Below are 22,039 nucleotides of genomic sequence, written 5' to 3' on the forward strand. Positions count from 1 at the left end.
TTCACAGTGAGGAGCATGTCCTCTGGGTGTTTGCTTTTCAGTGAAAGGGTGTCTGGCCACAAAAATTTGTAAATGGAGCAGGGCATCCATTTCTTCAAGCAGGATTAGGGCTTGGACCATAAGCATCCCACTCGTGTAAGGCTGATGTGTCATTCATCTACTGTTTCTTATCCTGGATCAGGGTCTTGAGCTATGAAATGCTCTGTCTCCTGAATATACAAATAACCTGAGATCCATGGAGGTAAATATGGATATGTCTGGGCCCTGAGAGCATCACCCAATAACCACATCCCTCTCCCAGAGAAGCCCCTGAGAGCACAGCTCCTCATTAGGGACTGGACCTGGAGGATCCTCTTCTTGGTGGCAGCAGCTACAGGTAAGGGGTTCCCAAGTCCCAGTGATGAGAAGGGGTTGAGTTCAGTCAAGTGGGCTTTCATCCATTCCTGTATCCTCCCCACAGGTGCCCACTCCCAGGCGCAGCTGGTGCAGTCTGGGGCTGAGGTGAAGAAGCCTGGGTCCTCAGTGAAGGTCTCCTGGAAGGCTTCCAGATACACCTTTACCAGCTATGTTATGCACTGGGTGCGACAGAACCTTGGACGAGGGCTTGAGTGAAGGGGATTTTAGTAATTCGAGAGATGTTTCATGTAACATTTATTCTGTAAGCAAATTTCAGGGATTGTAGAATGAATCAAATTAAGATATCTGATACAGAACTTCCTCTGAATTGATCTTTGTAAACATCAATTTCCGAATCAATGTTGTAAATATTTTGGAACCCAAACACAAGTTCACATTTTAACTCTATTTTTATCTCTATTTTTAAAATGCCAAAAAATCTCACTTCGTGGATGTGACAATTTGAATTCCTACCATTAATGCATATTTCTTGTTTTTCCACATTCATATTGCCATTTATCATCATGATAATAAATGAGTTTTAACCATGCTAATAGGCGAGTACTGATATCTAATTTGTATTTAAATGTACATGTTCTTAATAAAAAATTCATATTTAACAATTTTTATATAATTTTTGATGAGATGCCTCTCCTGATATTTGGTTCATTTTTAACCGCATTGTTTTCTTTTGATTAGTTGTAAGTTTTCTTGCATATTGATTATAAAAGTCATTTAACAAATTGAAAGAATTGGCCGGGGTCAGTGGCTCACAGCTGTAGCCCCAGCACTTTGGGAGGCCGAGATGGGCGGATCACGAGATCAGGAGATTGAGACCATCCTGGCTAACACAGTGAAACCCCGTCTCTACTAAAAATACACACACAAAAATTAGCCAGGTGTAGTGGCGGGCGCCTGTAGTCCCAGCTACTCCGGAGGCTGAGGCAGGTGAATCGCGTGAACGGCGAGACGGAGCTTGCAGTGAACCGAGATCGCGCCACTCACTCCAGCCTGGGCAACTGAGCGAGACTCCATCTCCAAACAAACAAACAAAAAACAAAAAGAAACACAATAAATGAAAAGAATTGGCTTAACAAGTATGTGACTTGGAAATATTTTCTCCCAGTGTGTGGTTGCCTTTTTCTCCCTTATCAGTGGGTATTGCAGAAAAATTGTGTGTGTGTGTGTGTGTGTTTGCACAAATTTAGATCAAAAAAAATAAAAAAATTTCATTCATAGATCACGTATTTAGCATTATATGTGAATTTCACTATAAAATACACTATTAGTGATTTCTTTTCCATGTCTCTAATCTCAGGCCACAATCAACCCATGAGTGTTTAGCCTCCACCTATTGATTGGAGGACTCTCCTCCTGAGATATTTGGAAGACTTCTGTAAGGAGATGTGTTCTTCTTCCCATTGTTTGTTTATTTAATCATCTATTAATATCCATGTTGGTTTATGGATGTCTATTTCATACTCTGAAAAAGATCCATGCTACATTACTCATTTTATTGTTCAAATTGCCACAGGTTTATTAGGTGCTGGGCGCAGATTTAGTTTGGATCCTGCATCCTTACAGCCCACCTCATCCTTTTGTTTTTGAACACTTCCCTGTTTCCTGGATATTATAATAAATTCTAAGTTCATTTTCTATATTACCTTTTTCATACATAGAATTAGCCATTTTTATAAAGAGTGCTTGTTTCTGATTTTAAAGAATAATATTAAAATAAAATATTGTGATACTGGATATGTGTGTTGTTAATGAGGTGTAAGTACTTCTGGTACCTCTCAACCAATTGCCCTAGTAAATGTGCATGTTTATATGAACCATGTTTACAGACACTTCAAAACTGTTTATGTATCTAATCTTCTGTAACTTGATTACATTAAAAATGAGAAGACACTGGACTCTCCACCCAACTATGCTACCATATGGACCTTTCTAGTCTTCCTTCCTTGACTGTCTATAACCACCCACTGCAAAGTGAGGAACCCCATCCCACCATACGCCATTTTATTACTTAGCCGCACAATTTCAGGACACATGCAGAGTGGCATCAGAAATGTAAAGTTGTACCCTTGTAAGAAACATATTTATCTACTACAATAGAGTGCTTATGTGTGGTTTGTTTACAATTAAAACTTACAGAATCTCCTCATTTTCAAAGTTACTTAAGTCAGCAACTTCATTTTCCACTTTCTTCTGTGAAGTCATTTCAATTACACGGTATCGTTTCATTTGTTTTAAATTCTGTAAAAGCCAAAACTATAGTCAAGTAAACAGGATATTCCAGGAATTTAGAGGGTGGTTGTAAAATAAGTAAAACAGGCTCTGTTTAAGAAGAATAAGAATATTCTAGTGATAAGCAATAATTGTGAGACGTGACACAATTAATTTGTCTAAGCTCATAATTTTGTGATGGAAAATATAAACCTAAATATATACAATTAAAATATATTTAGCAGTTCATTAACCCCTGGATTAAGTGCATACTCTATAAAATTATCTAATAACGTATTTGGGACCGTGGGAATGTTATGAGATACATGCAGCAAAGAATGAAGTAATTTTCCTGTCTTGCATATATGATGTTTCCTTTCAATGAAGACCTTTAAATAAGACAAAATCAATTTTCTACTTGACCCAGGCTTTTTCTTCCTAACAAGCAAATAACCCAGTGTTTTTCTTCCTGACAAGCAAACAACCCAGAACATTCTTTTCTTTCCTTGCTTGAGAAAGGTTTTCCCCAAACTTCAGCTCAGTTCAAGCATGCACTGTCCCTGAATGCGCATTTACCCTCAGATGGGTACACACACCTGTCAGCATGCGGGCTCTTCTGTCAGAAAAACACACCTTTCCTCATGTGGATTCTTCCCTCAGACAAACACACATGTCCCCACATGGACTCTTCCCTCAGACCACCACATATGTCCTTACAATTACCCTTTCCTCAGAAAACAGACGTTTCCTCATGTGGGCTCTTGTCTCAGACAAACAACCATGTCTCCATGAGAACTCTTCACTCAGGTAAGTGCACACATTTCCACATTGACTGTTTCCTGATACAAACACGTATATTAAATCTTGAATAATTTTGTGGCAAAATGATCTCAAGATAATGATAATCATAAAACTCCTTCCTGACAAGGTGGAGATATGTTTTTTGTTTTTTGTTTTTTCATTTTAACTTTACTTTGCCTGATTGTCAGGAACAGTGGTTGGCAGCTCTAAATGTACTGATTACAGACAGATGCCTGTTTTCTCTGGAAATGTATTTCTTATGTTCTTACTGGTCTTATTTGTTGATAACGTTTGCTGCAATGAAGATACCTGGACAGTGTCCACATTAGAGACTGAGAAAGAGTGTTGGGCAGATTAACCCTGTGCATCCAGACCCAAGAATCCTTTGACCCTGCCCTCTCTGAAATGGAGACACAGAGGATGGATGAGCAATGCTGAGCAGTGCACCCATGACCACAAAAAGAAAGACATGGAAATGTGTCCCCTCCCCTCCTTATGAAAGGCAGCTCATCCCCTGTTCCTTCAGGCCCTGGTGAGGAGCCACTCCATGTCTGTGCCCTTCCTCAGTGTCCGCACCGTGGGGTCTGCACTGATCTGGGCTTCCCTTCTCATCACCCTCAATATTAGTGTCCCTTGTGAATCAGGTCCAGCTGTGGCTGCTCCACACGGGGCTGTTCTAAGTCTGTTCCCTCTGTGTTTGCAGAAGACCTGTGTGAAGCTCACTGGTGGAGTCTGAGGTGGAAAAATTGTACAGCCCAGCGGTTCACTGAGCCTCTCCTGCAAAGCCTCTGGATTCACCTTCACTGACTACAGCATCAGCTTGGTCCAGCAGGCTCCAGGACCGGGGCTGGTGTGGGCGGCCACAGGGAGAAATTCAAGAGGAAGTTTTTACGTGCACTCTTACGTGCACGGTCTGACTGACATCTTTACTTCTGTTATCACATTTGTTCTGTAAATCACAAAGAATGGTGCATTCTTCATCTATTATACATTTGTTATGTCTTTTTGGTGTCTTTTAAAAAACTGGTAACTTTATCCTACGTAATACCTGTTAAGTCCTAAAAGTGTTTTTTGATATCTACTTTTTCTGAAATTTACACAGCTACTATAGCTTTCTTTTGGTTCATAGTTTCATAATCCATATTTTCCCATCTTTATCTTTTCTATTTGTGAATATGTAGGATAACTTTCTTGTACAAAGCTAACAGTTGGGTATTGCTTTTTGTAAAGCAACTATAATAAATTCTATTTTTAAACTAATATTATTTTTTCTGTTATTTTTTGTTTAAATTAGCATTTTAAAATGATGTTTATTTCTCTATTAGCTTTAAGATTTGACTGCCCTGCTGAATTTTGGACTTGCATGGGGTATGTAGTTCATTTGTTTTGGCCCATTACTCCCATGTGGAATGGCTGTATTTACCCAACACCTATACCCCCATTGTATCTAGGAAGTAACTAACTTGCTTTTAATTTTACAGGCTCATAGGAGGAAGAGACTTGTCATGTTTCAGATGAGACTTTGAACTGTGGACTTTCGAGTTAACACTGAAATGAGTTAAAACTTTAGGGGAACTGTTGGGAAGGCATGATTGGTTCTGAAATATGAGGACTTGAGATTTTGGAGGGGGCAGAGACATAATGATATGGTTTAGCTGTGTCCCCACCAAAATCTCATCTTGAATTCTGACACATTGTGGGAGGAACCCAGTGGGAGGTAATTTAACCGTTAGGGCAGGTCTTTCCCTTACTGTGCTCATCATGGTAAATAAATCTCACGAAAACTGGTGGTTTTATAAGGGACATTTCCTAGCACATGCTCTCTGTTTGCCTGCTGCCATCCATGAAAAAATGACTTGCTCATCCTAGACCTCTGCCATGATTGTGAGGCCTCCCCAGCCATGTGGAACTGTGATTTCATTAAACCTTTTATTCTGTATAAATTTTCCAGTCTCAGGTATGTCTTTATGAGCTGTGTGAAAACAAACTAATACACCCAGTATTAATCCCAGTGCTTATTAGTAATTTTTAGTTATTTTCCTCATTCTCTTTCTCCTCCCACCCTCCAGCGTCCAAGAGGCCCCAGTGTGTGTTGTTTCCCTCTGTGTCCATGTGTTCTCATCATTGTGCTCCCACTTATAAGTGAGAACATGTAGTATTTGGTTTTCTGTTCCTGTGTTAGTTTGCTGATAATAATGGTCTCCAGCTCCATCTATGTCTCTGCAAAGGACATGATCTCATTCCTGTTTGTGGCTACTTAGTAGTTCATGGTGTATGTGTCCCACCTGTCATAGCCTGGGAAGTTCTTGCGACTCCTATGCAGCCTCTGGATTCACCTTCAGTAGCTACTGAATGAGCTGAGTCCACCAGGTTCCAGGAAAGGGGCTGAATTGAGTAGTAGATATAAAGTATAATGGAAGTCAGATATGCTATGCACACTCTCTGAAGGGTAGATTCACTGTATCCAGATACAATTTCGAGAACTTGCTATGAGAGTAAATGGCCGTGTATCACTGTATTTAAGAAACCAAGTGACAGGAAGTCAGTGTGAGACAAGACAAAATTTCCTGCAGAGAGGTGAGGAGGTTGGCTGAAGGGGAAACTCAGCACCTAAATGAGACAGGGGCAGCCCTGGGACAGGTGCAGATAAAGGTCAAGGATTGCTTTTCTTCAGGTCTGTGGCTTTGTCTGCATCTAAAATTCAAAATTGCAGATAAAAATTATTTACCAAGTTTAAAAAATGCCATTTAGCAAATATGTGATTTGCAAATGTGTTCTCCAAGTCTGTGGTTGTCTTTTCACTGCCTCATCAGTGTGTACCACAGAAACATTTATATTTATCTCTGTGTCTGTGTGTGTGCACGTGTGTGTAAATTTGGATAAAGTAACATGTAAAGTTTTATTATTTCTTGAATCATGTTTTTGCGTTATGTCTGAAAACTCCAAATAAAATCTACTAACCTTGAAAATATTTTCCATTCTCTAATCTCATGCCACAATTAACTAATAAGTATTTAAACTTCACTCACTTGATGAGAGGACTATCAACTTAAGTCATTTGGATTATTCTATGAGGGAGATATGTCCTTCTTTCCATTTTTCCTTGATTTAATTATCTATTAATTTCAGAAATGGTTCAGGGGTGTTTACTTCATACTCTGGTGTAGATCCATGCTACATTATTCATTTTATTGCTCAAATAACCAGACTTTAATTTAGAGGATGTGAGCTCATTTACTTTGCACTCTGTATCTTTATGATACAAACCATCCTTTTGTTTCTTAACACTTCCCTGTTTCCTAGTAATACAAGAAATTCTAAGTTCATTTTCCTGTATTATATTTTCCATACATAGAATCAGCCATTTCTCTGAGGATTTCTGGCCTCTGGTTTGGAGAATTGTATTAAAGTACAAAATTATAATGTCGGGTGTGTGTACTGTTACATGTGGTGTTGGTGATTCTAGGGACTCTAAGCTAACAGTACCATTTGAATATTAACCCACGTTTACGGGCGCATGGAAACTATTTATATATCTAATCTTCTGTACCTATATTGCATTAAACATGAGAACACACCAATATACTTACCTTACTGTCATACCACATATAGACTTTTAACTTTTCTTCCTTGCCTGCTCATAACCGTCCACTCAATATGATGAATTCCACTCCATCACATGTCATTGAATTATTTAGTTGCACAATCTCAGGTCACATGCACTGCAGTATCAGATTTAAGCTGTACTTGTTTGGAAGCATGTTTATCTACTAAAGCACGGTGCTTCTACGCAGTTTCATTACAGTTTAGTCTTACAGAATCCCCTAATTACCAATGTTATTTAGGTGAGAGATTGTGTGTGTCACCTTTCAAAGTGTAGTTATTTCAAATACACTATATAATTTTATTTAAAATTTCATAAAACCAACTTATAGATAAAGTAAGCATATGAAGATTTTCCAGGAATTTGGAAAGAGGGTATCATGTAAGTGAATTGAGCACTGATTAAGGGTGGTGATACTTATTTTAAATCATATGCAATGTTGGACACATGACACAATTAATTTGTCAACACTTAGAATTTAATGACACCAAGTATGAACCTAAATATATGCAACTTAAAAAAGTACGTAGCTGGTCATGAACTCCAAAATGAAATGCGGACTGTATAGAAGTCTCTGGCAACTTTACTCAGTGTGGGCAGCGATGGCATGAGATGCAGGCAATGAAGAATAAGGTAACTTTCTCCATTTGCATATAAGTTGTTTCCCTTCACGAGATACCTTTCTTTCAGCAGGCTCCCATGTGAGTCAGTTTCCTTCCTGACAAGCAGGTCACCCAGAGGATTCTCATCTTCCCTTAACTGAGAAAAGTTTTCCCCAAACTCCAGTTCAGACTAGCTCACACTGTCCCTAAATGGGCAATTACTTTCAGATATGTGCACCCATCTGTCCCCGCGTGGATTCCTCCCTCAGACAAGCATACGCATTGCTTTGTGGACTCTTCCCTCAGAAAACCACAAATGTCCCCACAATGACTCCTTCACATAAGCATGCCTGTCTGATGCTGAACTGCTGTGTGGCAAAATTAGCTCAGAATACAAGCAGTATGGACTCCGGCCCTAAAAACGGGTAGGTCTGCATTTTATTTTCAATTCTAACTGAAGCCTTTGCCTTCTTATTAAGAACAGTGGTTTATAGTTCTACATGCAGAGACTACAGGCAGATATATGACTCCTCTGGAAAAGTTTATTTTCGTGTATTTACTGGGTTATTTTGTTAACAAACATTCATTATATGAAGACACCTGAAAAGGGCCCTCATCAGGGAACAAGAAAGTGTAGTTTGCAGATTAACTCTGAGCATCCAGTCCCAGGAATCCCTTGACCTGCCCTCCTTGAAATCCAAAGGCAGAGGGGGGATGACAACTGCTGAGTAGCAAACTTATGTCCACAGGGAGGAGACATGGAAATGTGGTCATTCCCACGCTCATGAGGAGCAGCTCATCCCCTGTCTCTAGTGGCCTGGATCTAGGGATTCACAAATGTTGTCACAGGGATTCCATCTCTTTCTTCTCACTTTAACACTTTCTCTTCAGTGGTGATCATGAATGATGATTGACAGCTGCACACTCACATCTTTACATAATTATTTACAAATGTTTATTATTTATTCTCTTCAGCTTTTTTTTAAAAAAAAATCATAACTTTCCCCCTAATCAAAGAGGATTTTGATCAGAATGCTTGTGGGGAGCCCCCTGCTCTATCAGATGCCCACCATCATTTCTCTTGAAGGGAGGAAGAATGGCAGCTTTCTTGATTTCTACTCTAATCCTCTAGAACTAAAACCAGAAGGTTGCATGTCCCCTGCATGAACATCCAAGAAGATCTGTAGAAGCAGGAGTGTCACAGCCTTGACTGAGAGCTATGCTCCTGAAATGAGACGGTGTCCCCAATGGAGAGCACATGTGGACACCCACATCTGAGGGCTCACTGTTCCTCACTACTCCTCACCACAGATGCACTCCCCTACTGAGTTCTGAGACCTGAGTGCACCCCATAGAGTAGGGCTCAGATGAGGGGATGCAAATCTCCACCAGCTCCACCCTCCTGTGGGTTGAAAAGCTGAGCACGGGGCCCCAGCTCAGTGAATCCTGTGCCCCACCATGGACACGCTTTGCTACACACTCCTGCTACTGACCGTCCCGTCCTGTGAGTGCTGTGGTTGGGGACGACTTCAGAAGGGAAACATCTGCTCTTTTCTTTGTGGGCTTCATCTTCTTATGCTTTCTCCACAGGGGTCTTGTCCCAGGTCACCTTGAAGGAGTCTGGTCCTGTGCTCGTGAAACCCACACAGACCCTCACGCTGACCTGCACCTTCTCTGGGTTCTCAATCAGCACTACTGGAACAGGTGTGGGCTGGATCCGTCAGCCCCCAGGGAAGGCCCTGGAATGGCTTGCAAGCATTTATTGGAATGATAGTAAATACTACAGCACATCGCTGAAGAGCAGGCTCACCATCTCCAAGGACACCTCCAAGAACCAGGTGGTTCTAACAATGACCAACATGGACCCTGTGGACACAGCCACATATTACTGTGCACGGGTACCACAGAGACACAGCCCAGGGCGCCTCCTGTACAAGAACCCAGGCTGCTTCTCAGTGATGCTCCCTCCCCACCTCTACAGAACAGGAAAGTGTAGCTGAGATGCCATTTCCTGCCAGGGCCTGGGTTTCTTATCCCCACCTGACTCAGACCCTTGTCTTCCTCCCTCTTCTTTACTAATGAATGGCATGTCCCCTGTTAGTGGTTCATGCAAGAAGAAGCTGTTTCCTGTTTGGCAAAGATTCAGCACGAAAAGTTCCTGTTACCTAAAAAAAATATAGACGGATGAGACTTAATTAACATAAAGAATTCTTTTTCTTTTTTTTTTTAATTTATTTATTATTATTATACTTTAAGTTGTAGGGTACATGTGCATAACGTGCAGGTTTGTTACATATGTATACTTGTGCCATGTTGCTGTGCTGCACCCATCAACTCGTCATTTACATCAGATATAACTCCCAGTGCAATCCCTCCCCCCGCCCCCCTCCCCATGATAGGCCCCAGTGTGTGATGTTCCCCTTTCTGAGTCCAAGTGATCTCATTGTTCAGTTCCCACCCATGAGTGAGAACATGCGATGTTTGGTTTTCTGTTCTTGTGATAGTTTGCTAAGAATGATGGTTTCCAGCTGCATCCATGTCTCTACAAAGGACACAAACTCATCCTTTTTGATGGCTGCATAGTATTCCATGGTGTATATGTGCCACATTTTCTTAATCCAATCTGTCACTGATGGACATTTGGGTTGATTCCAAGTCTTTGCTATTGTGAATAGTGCTGCAATAAACATACGTGTGCATGTGTCTTTATAGCAGCATAATTTATAATCCTTTGGGTATATACCCAGTAATGGGATGGCTGGGTCATATGGTACATCTAGTTCTAGATCCTTGAGGAATTGCCATACTGTTTTCCATAATGGTTGAACTAGTTTACAATCCCACCAACAGTGTAAAAGTGTTCCTATTTCTCCACATCCTCTCCAGCACCTGTTGTTTCCTGACTTTTTAATGATTGCCATTCTAACTGGTGTGAGATGGTATCTCATTGTGGTTTTGATTTGCATTTCTCTGATGGCCAGTGATGATGAGCATTTTTTCATGTGTCTGTTGGCTGTATGAATGTCTTCTTTTGAGAAATGTCTGTTCATATCCTTTGCCCACTTTTTGATGGGGTGGTTTGTTTTTTTCTTGTAAATTTGTTTGAGTTCTTTGTAGGTTCTGGATATTAGCCCTTTGTCAGATGAGTAGATTGCAAAAATTTTCTCCCATTCTGTAGGTTGCCTGTTCACTCTGATGGTAGTTTCTTTTGCTGTGCAGAAGCTCTTTAGTTTAATCAGATCCCATTTGTCAATTCTGGCTTTTGCTGCCGTTGCTTTTGGTGTTTTAGACATGAAGTCTTTGCCCATGCCTATGTCCTGAATGGTACTACCTAGGTTTTCCTCTAGGATTTTTATGGTATTAGGTCTAACATTTAAGTCTCTAATCCATCTTGAATTAATTTTCATATAAGGAGTAAGGAAAGGATCCAGTTTCAGCTTTCTACTTATGGCTAGCCAATTTTCCCAGCACCATTTATTAAATAGGGAATCCTTTCCCCATTTCTTGTTTATCTCAGGTTTGTCAAAGATCAGATGGCTGTAGATGTGTGGTATTATTTCTGAGGACTCTGTTCTGTTCCATTGGTCTATATCTCTGTTTTGGTACCAGTACCATGCTGTTTTGGTTACTGTAGCCTTATAGTATAGTTTGAAGTCAGGTAGCATGATGCCTCCAGCTTTGTTCTTTTGACTTAGGATTGTCTTGGAGATGCGGGCTCTTTTTTGGTTCCATATGAACTTTAAAGCAGTTTTTTCCAATTCTGTGAAGAAACTCATTGGTAGCTTGATGGGGATGGCATTGAATCTAAATTACCTTGGGCAGTATGGCCATTTTCACGATATTGATTCTTCCTATCCATGAGCATGGTATGTTCTTCCATTTGTTTGTGTCCTCTTTGATTTCACTGAGCAGTGGTTTGTAGTTCTCCTTGAAGAGGTCCTTTACATCCCTTGTCAGTTGGATTCCTAGGTATTTTATTCTCTTTGAAGCAATTGTGAATGGAAGTTCATTCCTGATTTGCCTCTCTGTTTGTCTGTTACTGGTGTATAAGAATGCTTGTGATTTTTGCACATTAATTTTGTATCCTGAGACTTTGCTGAAGTTGCTTATCAGCTGAAGGAGATTTTGGGCTGAGACAATGGGGTTTTCTAAATATACAATCATGTCATCTGCAAACAGGGACAATTTGACTTCTTCTTTTCCTAACTGAATACCCTTGATTTCTTTCTCTTGCCTAATTGCCCTAGCCAGAACTTCCAACACTATGTTGAATAGGAGTGGTGAGAGAGGGCATCCCTGTCTTGTGCCAGTTTTCCAAGGGAATTTTTCCAGTTTTTGCCCATTCAGTATGATATCGGCTGTGGGTTTGTCATAAATAGCTCTTATTATTTTGAGGTACATTCCATCAATACCGAATTTATTGAGCGTTTTTAGCATGAAGGGCTGTTGAATTTTGTCAAAAGCCTTTTCTGCATCTATTGAGATAATCATGTGGTTCTTGTCTTTGGTTCTGTTTATATGCTGGATTATGTTTATTGATTTGCGAATGTTGAACCAGCCTTGCATCCCAGGGATGAAGCCCACTTGATCATGGTGGATAAGCTTTTTGATGTGCTGCTGAATCCGGTTTGCCAGTATTTTATTGAGGATTTTTGCATCGATGTTCATCAGGGATATTGGTCTAAAATTCTCTTTTTTTTGTTGTGTCTCTGCCAGGCTTTGGTATCAGGATGCTGTTGGCCTCATAAAATGAGTTAGGGAGGATTCCCTCTTTTTCTATTGATTGGAATAGTTTCAGAAGGAATGGTACCAACTCCTCCTTGTACCTCTGGTAGAATTCAGCTGTAAATCCATCTGGTCCTGGACTTTTTTTGGTTGGTAGGCTATTAATTATTGCCTCAATTTCAGAGCCTGCTATTGGTCTATTCAGGGATTCAACTTCTTCCTGGTTTAGTCTTGGAAGAGTGTAAGCGTCCATGAAATTATCCATTTCTTCTTGATTTTCCAGTTTATTTGCGTAGAGGTGTTTATAGTATTCTCTGATGGTAGTTTGTATTTCTGTGGGGTCGGTGGTGATATCCCCTTTATCACTTTTAATTGCGGCGATTTGATTCTTCTCTCTTTTCTTCTTTATTAGTCTGGCTAGCGGTCTGTCAATACAATCTTACATTCACACATAACTTCTATTAAAATATTCAAGATATTGTGTGTGGGGGTGTGTGTGTTAGAAACTAAAAATAACATAAATGTCTCAAAATTTGAATAGGTGAAGTAACTAGGAAGCATCTATCAATTAAACACCATCAGCAATAAAAAAATAACAAGTGACCGATACATAAACCATTACAGGTGAACTCCAGACATGATGCTAAGTGAGAGAAGCCAGTCGCAAAGATCAAAGGGACACAGCTGTCAGCACCACGGTCATCCTCAGGTGTCAGTGGTTTGGGCTGGGCTTTCTCTGTCTCTTTCCTGACCAGGCCCAGATGTTGATCTCCGCCACATGCAGATGGAAAAATCTATTTTCAACCATGCACTGAGGTTTGAAGTGCTTCACAGACTGAAGCAAACAAACACTGGCTCCTTAGGACAGTGTCCAGCATTTGTTCCAACCACAAGAGAATGTCCTCCAGCTCTCCCCCTCCTCGGTTCTCTCCTGCAAGCCAGCAGCCGTGCAGTTTGGTCTGCATCTCCCATACATCCACCCATCTCGTTCCAAGGGCCTTCCACTACACCCTCCACTGTTTTTGAGAGCACCAGCAGCCTTTGAACTTTTCCACATTCTGTTGTTACTGAAGTTAGGACGCTTGGGACCAAATTAAGGATCATATGTTATGACTGAATTCCAGCACTCCCTCTCTTCTGGGACAGAGCACATAACCAAGTTTCTGCAGGTGGAGACCAAATTGAGCTTTTTTCTTCCTCAGCATAGGAGATGAGCGCTAAGTGGAGGGTTGGGCAGAAGCTTCCCATGTTTCCAGTACTTTGGTTCTTGTGGGGTGGAACCTCTGCTGTAGGACAGAGCTAGAAACCAGGGACCCAATGTTTCCAGTGGCACTGAACCCAGGGCAGAGCCCCCATCCATAAGTGGGGCTCCATGGAAGAAGTGAGTCTCTGGCTCTCAGTAGCTCTTGTCCAGAACTGAGCCTCAGCATCACGTGCTGTGGGCAGGGTCAGAGGGCCAATGTCCTGGCCCCTGGGGAAGAGTTTCCTCTGGTGGGAGCTGGTAGAAGGTGTCCTGCCTTCTTGGCTGCATCTTCTGTACTGGAGGTTACAATACATCATGCTGAGCTTGGATGTGGAAGGGAGTAGGAGCGTCTTAGATAAAATATAATGACTGACCTTACTGAGTTTTCTAGATTTTCCTGAATAAATGTTTCTTCACTTGCTGTTTGCTGTCAGAGCCTTTCCAAACCCTGTAATTTTCCAAAATAATTTTCACTGGTCTCCTGAGGGCATGGATTCATTGAGCCCCTCATGCTGTCAATAAGAAATAGAACTTGTTTTTTTTCACTTTTTAGAGAACATCCATGGGCTATAAAATAATGGGTTGGCTTTTCTTCCAACACTTTACTGACACCATCAATTTTCCTCGTGCTTGTAAGGTTTTAACCAGAAGAAAGCCGTCATCATCTTTTCTGTTCTTTTGGAAGGAATCCCCCCTCTACTCACCTCCACTTGCCTGCATGTATTTCTATTTGTCTTTGGTTTTCAGCAGTTTTAATAAGATTCACCTAAATGTGCGTGTTGGGATGAAGGGTCTTCTCCTGCTGCTCTGTGTTCTCTGAGATACATGGATTCACGGTTTACACTGTCTCCATTTTTGTGAAAACAATTAGAAAAAAAGTCTGTGTGTGCCCAGAAACAAGCCTCCCTGAAGGGGGAACAGGACCACCTGGGGGCGCTCAGGACCCACTGAGCACAAGAGCCAGCCTCAGGGCAGGTGCAGATGGGGGTTAAGGCCTGGTTTCCTGTCAGCACTGTGGCTTCCTCTCCATAAAACAGTTTCCTTTGGGGCACTTCTCTGGATTCCTCATCCTGTTCTTCCTGTGAAGTCTCTGAAGAAGAAACATTTGTCGTAACAAGAGAAAAACTTTCTCACATGCACCAAAGACAGAGTCACCTACAGTCACTGATGCGTGTTTCTCAACCTCACTAACCTTTCAATGCTTCTGAAGTTAATCAGCTAAATCTGTAAAATATGCTGTGTTTAACTCAGTATTGCAGCCCAGCTCAACAGAACTCAAAGGGCCAGCGAGCAGCAGGCAGGATAACGTGCACGCTGGGCACTGGGACAGAGGGGGTTAGCATCCAGTGCAAGAGAAGAAAGGCCGCGTGTGGTCACTGTCAGGACTCCAAGCCCACAGTTCCAATTGTAGGTGATCCCTGGCAAAGGAAGAGAGACCCCACCAATGTTTAGTGTGGATGTCGAGTCTGATGCTTCCACACTCACACCCCAGGTGATTATGAAAATATTTATTAACTCTATTTTTGAGGTGGCTGCTGAGAGCAGCACAGGTCTCTGAAGAAATTACAAACTGGAATTTCCTCGGTAGAGCAGGAAAGGAGGCTGGCTCAGGGCTTCACAACGATTTGGTGCTGGGGTCGGGGTGGGGGTTTCTACCCATGAGAGGGAGCTTGTGTGACTTAAACCTCACACTGGCATCAGATGAGGGGCTTCCGTGATTTCTTACTAGATTTACCACATGCAGGGGATAAGGAGGAGGAAGATAAACCTTAACTCATCAGCAACCTGGCACCAAAACTAAGACCTGACACTTTGTTCTCCCCAGCAGCTTTAGAAAATGAGTTAAAAAGAGAGATAAGCGTCCACTACATGTGAAAAGCAAACAGGTCTAAAAAAAAAGATTTTTTATTACTGTGAGGACATAATAAAAAGAAAGAGAAGAAGGAATGAGACAGGCAGAGGTGCTGAATCAATGTCCTGTGTGGGGCCTTTTCATTATCCACAGTCATCAGTTTATTCTGAAGGTCTCAGGTCAGCTTCCTGCTTCAAAATATCACTGGTCCTTACAGTATATGTGAAAATGCTCGGTTTGTCGTTCTTCACTAAAGTAGCCTTATAATTAGATGAAATTGTGAATTTAGTCTTCAGTTGTGTTAAAAACAAAACACAATCTACAATTTAGGAAAGTGAGAGTTTATCTTTTATCAAGGGTTACAGCCATCCCGTATGCTGGAAAGCATAGCTTTCGGTAAAGATGAGAGAAAGGCACTCCCACGAAGAAGGGGTTGGGCAGAAGCTTTATGCTGAAGGGTTTGGTTAAACAGACACAATCGACAGGTATAGGAGGGGCTATGGATGTTCATGGAGGTGGTCCTGACATACGTATACTGGATACACATGCATGTAACTTATGACCCCTATTTACTTACCAGTGAAGACTTAGCATTTAAATTCATTATAGTCAGGCCCTATGTGCCAAAAGCAGAAGCAGAGACACAAAGGTACTCAGTGTGCAGCCTCTGTAAACGGCCAGAGCCAGGCCATGGTCAGTGGTCTCTGATCAGGAGAAAGGTCCTGATATGAGTCTAGTGTTCAACCAAAGCTGGGGTTACGGCTTGTGGAAAAGGGGTCAGTTCATCAGGGGATGGGCTGCAATTGTCCTCACAGTGCTTGTCTCAGTGCCCGCGCCTACTGAGCCACTAGAGAAAAGGAATCACCTATTGGCAGTTAGAACATAGTTTACCTTTTAAGTGTACGAGTGAGTGGCAAAACCCTTGCCTGGCAAGGCCTTAGGTCTTGTTTATAATTTGACATCTTATTGCCACAGAAAGTCTGGTCTGTCAGTTGTATGACCTACATTTTTACATTAGTGTTAGTCATTGTTGTGTCTAAACCACAAAGGGGAGTGAGTATAAGAGGGGTATCTGATCTCTTGTTTTGTCATGGCTGGGAACTCAGTTTTTAGATTTTTTGAGTGGTCCCCTAGGCCAGCAGATGGAACATTTAGTCAGTTGCAGGGCTTAGGGTTTTATTTTTAGTTTAAAGTTTATAAATATGAACTCAAGTATTGACATTCTTCTATTTCACTGCTGTGTTGTGGTTAAAAGTACCTGGTAAGACTCCTTCCAAAGTGGATCAAGAGCAATATTCTACCTGGATGTTTCTTTCAGTAGATACAATTTCCTGGCTGAATGTCATTGGGGGCTTTTGAAAAGATGCAGAAAATTGGTAGCTTTAATCTACTGATGAATTGAGTGGGTAAAATACAGTCATCACTTTCAATACTTTGTCAGGCATGCGTGAAGTGGGACAGAGGTGAGCACTGGAGGTAAATCTGTAAATGTATGGGCCTTCTAGCTACCAAATCATACGCGACTGACTGATGTCAAATCGTAGGCTAATAACTGATATCTCCCTGAGGGAGTTGACTATAATGCTTTACTGCTAGGGACAGAAACTTTGGCCAGTGAAATTCAAGATTTTCTTAAGGTTTTGATAGTTTTAGTTTAAGGGTGACAATTTTCTTCCACATTTTCAGAAGGTTGTGGATGGGACACATGCTGTCTTCTATAAGTAATGCCAATGCCTTCCATGTTCAGATAACATTAAACAAGCATGAGACTGTTTGGGGTGATGATCCACTATAATATGTTTACTTTTAGTTATTAGGCCATTTCATTTTGCTTTAGATTTTGCTTTCTAAGTTATATTAGTCAGGTCTCTAAAATGTAGGAGTGCATCTAAAATTTGTTATTTTGTTGTGCATTTTTACATGTTCCAGAAGATGTGAGAAATTGCTTTGTGTCAAGAGCATCCTGAAGACAGGCACTCTTCTAGAACTTGAATTTAATCCTTGTGTTTGGTTTATTGACAAGCTCTGTTGACTGCAATAACTTCCGCCATCCATGCTGACTTTATATCACATAGAAGAACAAATTCTGAATGAAAGGTTGTACTACTCAATTGAGTGCATAACCTCTAGTTTCTTTACTGACGTGTGATTCATCAGAGATGATATTAGATCAAGGATTTCAATGGGAATCTGATCTAAAAGATGTAAACATGTTTTCCTAATTTACATAGAATTACTGTGAACACGCTGCTAGTATTCAGCCATGTCTCCTGTCTATCACACTGAATCCATGCTAACTTTCACCTAAAAGTTACCACTTGTTCTAATGTTCAAATATGTTATTTTTATTTTAATGTCTCTAGATTATAATGTGTAACTATTTTAGACAAGAGTGAAGGAAAGCAATGATAACTGACTATAAATGAGAAAAAGCACAACCTAATGATATGAAAGTCAGGACATGAGTGTCTCCAGGCTTGTCTATTTCAAGAGCTCATGTACCCAGGGGATTTGTTTTCTCAATTTTACACAGAGCAACACCCAAAATGTCCATTTCCCCTCCCATTGACTCTTATCATCTGTTGCTATGTCAGTTTGCTTAGAATTTTGGTCTCCAGCTCCACCCAATTTGCTGCAAAAACAGGATTTCATTCTTTTTTACAGCTGCATAGTATTGCACTGTGTATAAGTACCATGTTTTTTATCCAGTCTATAACCGATGGGCATTTAGGTTGATCCCATGTCTGTGGTACTGTGAACTGCACAGTGAAACACACATGAGTGGATATGTCTTTTTGTTACAATAATTTGTTTTTTCTTGGGCATATACCCAGTAATGAGATTGCTGAGGGGAATGATAGCTCTGCTTTAATTTATTCATGAAATCTCCAGACTTATTGCCATAGTGCTTGGAGCAAGTCACATTTTCACCAAAAGTATGTAAGTGTTCCCTTTTCTCTATAGCTTTGCCTGCATCTGTTAATTTCTGATCTTTTACTGATAGTAATTCTGACAGGTGTCAGATAGTATCTCCTTTGGTTTTGATTTGCACCTATCTGACGATTGATGATGCTGTGCATTTTTATATGTTACTTATTCACTTGTATGTCAGTGTTTGAGAAGCTTCTGTGCATGTCCTTTCCCCATTTTTAATAGGGTTATCTAGTTTATACTGATGATTTAAGTTCCCTACAGATTACCATGTTACACACACTAAGATAACCAGTATTCAAAAATGAATAGAAAAACATAATCACTTGTAGGCAAAGACACATTGAATTTGGAACGGTCATGGTTGCTGGTTGGTATTGAAATGGGATAGCAACTTTGGAAAATGGTCTTCACGGAAAACCTTATACAAAAATGTACCTGGTGTCACCACTCACAGTAGTCAAATGGAGAATACAGCTCAAGTGCCCATCGACTGCCACAGGGATGAAGAAGCTGCAGTGTGTCTGTGTGTCTGTAACCCACAGGGATGAAGAAGCTGCGGTGTGTCTGTGTGTCTGTAACCCACAGGGATGAAGAAGCTGCAGTGTGTCTGTGTGTCTGTAACCCACAAGGATGAAGACGCTGTGGTGTGTCTGTGTGTCTGTAACCCACAGGGATGAAGATGCTGTTTTGAATTTTGTTTATGTGGTGGATCACAGTTATTGATACATGAATGTTGAGCCATCCTTGCATCCCTGAAACAAAACTTAGTAGATTGTGGCATTTTATCTTTTTGATATGTGATTGGATTCCATTTTCTTGTGTCTTGTTGAGGATTTTTACATCTATAGTCATCAGGGATATTGATCTGTAGTATTCCTTTTTGGGTCCTGGCATGGATGTGGTATCAGGCTGTTAGTGGCTTTGTGGAATGAGTTAGGGAGAAACACCCTCTACTCAATTTTTTGAAAAGGTTTCTGTAGAATTGCTAGCAGATCTCTTAGTATATTGGGCAGAATTCACCGTTTAAAATCATCTGTTTTAGGGCTTCTTTGTTGAGACTTCTTAAAATTACTGCTTGAATATCACTAATGTTTGTTTGTCTCTTCAGGATTTTTATTTCTTCCTGTTTCAATCTTAGGAGATTGCATGTTTTCAGACATTTATCTGTTCACCCTAAATTTTATAGTTTGTTAGCCTGGAGATGTTCATAGTGGTCTATGTTGATCATTTATATTTCTATGGCATCAGTTGTAATCTTTTCTTGTTTGTTTCTCATTCTGCTTTTTAAAATTGTCTGTCTACTTTACTTGCCTAATCTAGTTAGTGGTCTGTAAGTTTTGTTTATCATCTCAAAAGCCCAATGTTTTATTTTGTTGGTTCTTTGTATTTCTTGGTTCTTAACTTTATCTAGTTCTGCTCTGGTCTTTGTTATTTGTTTTCTTCTACTGTGTGTTTAGTTTATTGTGGTTTTTCTAATTCTTTGATATGTAATGTTAGGTTGTTAATTTGTAATCTTTGGATCTTTTTGATGAGGTCATTTAACACTATAATCTTCCCCCTTAGCACAGGTTTTTGCTGCAAAGGTTTTGGTATGCTGCTTCTCTATTTTTATACATTTCAAAGCATGTTACAATATGCTTTTTAATTTTATAGTTGACCCAAATTTCATTCAGTAGCAGGATGTTTAATTTTCATGTGTGTGTGTGTGTGTGTAGTTTTGAGTATTCTTCTAGGGTTTGATTTCTAGCTTTATATTACTGTGGTCTGACAAGATAATTCATTTTTTACAAAGTTGAGACTTTTATTTCTGGCATAGTATATAATCCATCTTAGAAAATATTCCTTGCTAATGGGAATAATGTATATTCTGCAGTCATCAGAATTGAATGTTCTGTTAATATCTTTTGGGTTTATTTGGTCTAGAGTCCAATTTAAGTCTAGGGTTTCCTTGTTTATTTTCTTTCTCAATGATTTGTCTAGGATTGTCAGATGGGCATTGAAGTCCATCACAATTGTATTGTTATCTATGTTCTTCCTTAGGTCTGATAGTATTTGCTTTATGAACATGGGTTTTCTGGTGTAAAGCGCATATATATTTAGAATTGGTATTTTTAATCAATCATTTTATCATTATGTAATGACTTTCTTTGTCTTTAACTACTGGTGTTTACTGAAAGTTTGTTTTATATGATATAAGCATAGCTACTCTTGCTTGCTTTTGGTTTCCATTTGCATGAAATATCTTTTTTCACCCTCTTGATCTTGAATCTATGTGTTTTTACCAATTAAGGGAGTTTCATGTCAGCAGCATAAATTTCAAAACTCTTTTTTATTCTTTCTACTAATGTATATATTTTAGGTGAAGAATTTAACTTATTTATATCCAAACTTAATAGTGATGTGTGAGGTTTGGATCCTGTTTCATGTTAATCATTAACTAGTGGCTTTGTAGTCTTAATTGTGTAATAGTTTTATGAGTGAATTTTATAATTTTGTGTTGTTTATGATGGTTAGTATTCACCTATGGCTTCCATATTTAGGACTCCCTTTAGCATTTCTTGTAGTTCTGGTCTAGTGTAAATAAATATTCTTAGCATTTTCTTACCTTAGAAACACTTTATTTCTCCTTCATTTATGAAGCTTGGTTTAGCAGGAGACAAAATGAATTATTGACACAGAATTTTTTTCATTTATTTTTTCTTTAAGTAGTCTGAAACTGAGAGTTCAATCTTTTCTATATCATAAGTTTATGTTGAGAAGTGCCTTGCTAGTTTAATAGAATTTCAGATAAATTATTAGACACTTTTTTGTGAATTTTAGAATGTTTTTCTTCCTATTTACTTTAGATAGACTGAGGACTGTAGATCCTGGTTACGTCTGTTTTCCAGTGTCTTGTCATGGAGTTTTCTGAACTTCTTTTATCTGCATGTGAAAATCTCTAGCAAGACTAGGGATATTTTCCTCAATTATTTCATCAATTTGGTCTTCTAAAAATTTTTACTAATTTTCTCCCTCAGGAATATCCACAATCCACTGTTTCAATTGTTTTACATAATCTTATACTTCCCAATGATTTTGTTCACTTTTATCTGACTGAGTTAATTTGAAATATCTGTCTGTTAGGTTTGATGTTCTTTCTTCAGTTTAGTATAGTCCATCGTTAAAGTTTTAAACTGTATTTTCTAATTATAATTCAATGAAGTTTTTATTCCCAGAGATTATTTTTTAAAAATCAAAGTCTTAAGTAAATCTTGAATTGTTCTGATTTTTGTTTTTTGTTTTTTGTTTTTTGACACAGAGTCTTGCAGTGTCGCCTGGACAGGAGTGCAATGGTGTGATCGTGGCTCACTGCAACCTCTGCCTCCTGGCTTCATGCAATTCTGCCTCAGCCTCCTGAGTAGCAGGGATTATGGGCACACACCACCACACGAAGCCAGTGGTTTGTATTTTTAGTAGAGATGGCTTTTCACTATGTCGGCCAGACTGGTCTAGAACTTCTGACCTCATGATCCCCCCTCCTCGGCCTCCCAAAGTGCTAGGATTACAGGCATGAGCCACAATGTCTGGCCTGAGTGGTTCTGATTTATTTGTATTGGTTCTCAATCTCTTTTGGATTTAATCGAGCTTCTTTAAAATAAATATTTTTGAATTAC

At 39.8% G+C, this 22,039-nt stretch overlaps 1 gene segment (V, D, J or C); it reads left to right on the forward strand.

The window, feature by feature from the left end:
• Nucleotides 1-9,064: 9,064 nt before the first annotated feature.
• On the forward strand, nt 9,065-9,802 carry LOC105489935 (immunoglobulin heavy variable 2-5-like). The segment is given in 2 exon segments: nt 9,065-9,136; nt 9,223-9,802. Coding segments are annotated over 2 exon segments (456 nt in total).
• Nucleotides 9,803-22,039: the final 12,237 nt, after the last annotated feature.

This window comes from Macaca nemestrina, chromosome 7 (assembly GCF_043159975.1).
Source record: "Macaca nemestrina isolate mMacNem1 chromosome 7, mMacNem.hap1, whole genome shotgun sequence".
Classification (NCBI taxonomy): domain Eukaryota; kingdom Metazoa; phylum Chordata; class Mammalia; order Primates; family Cercopithecidae; genus Macaca; species Macaca nemestrina.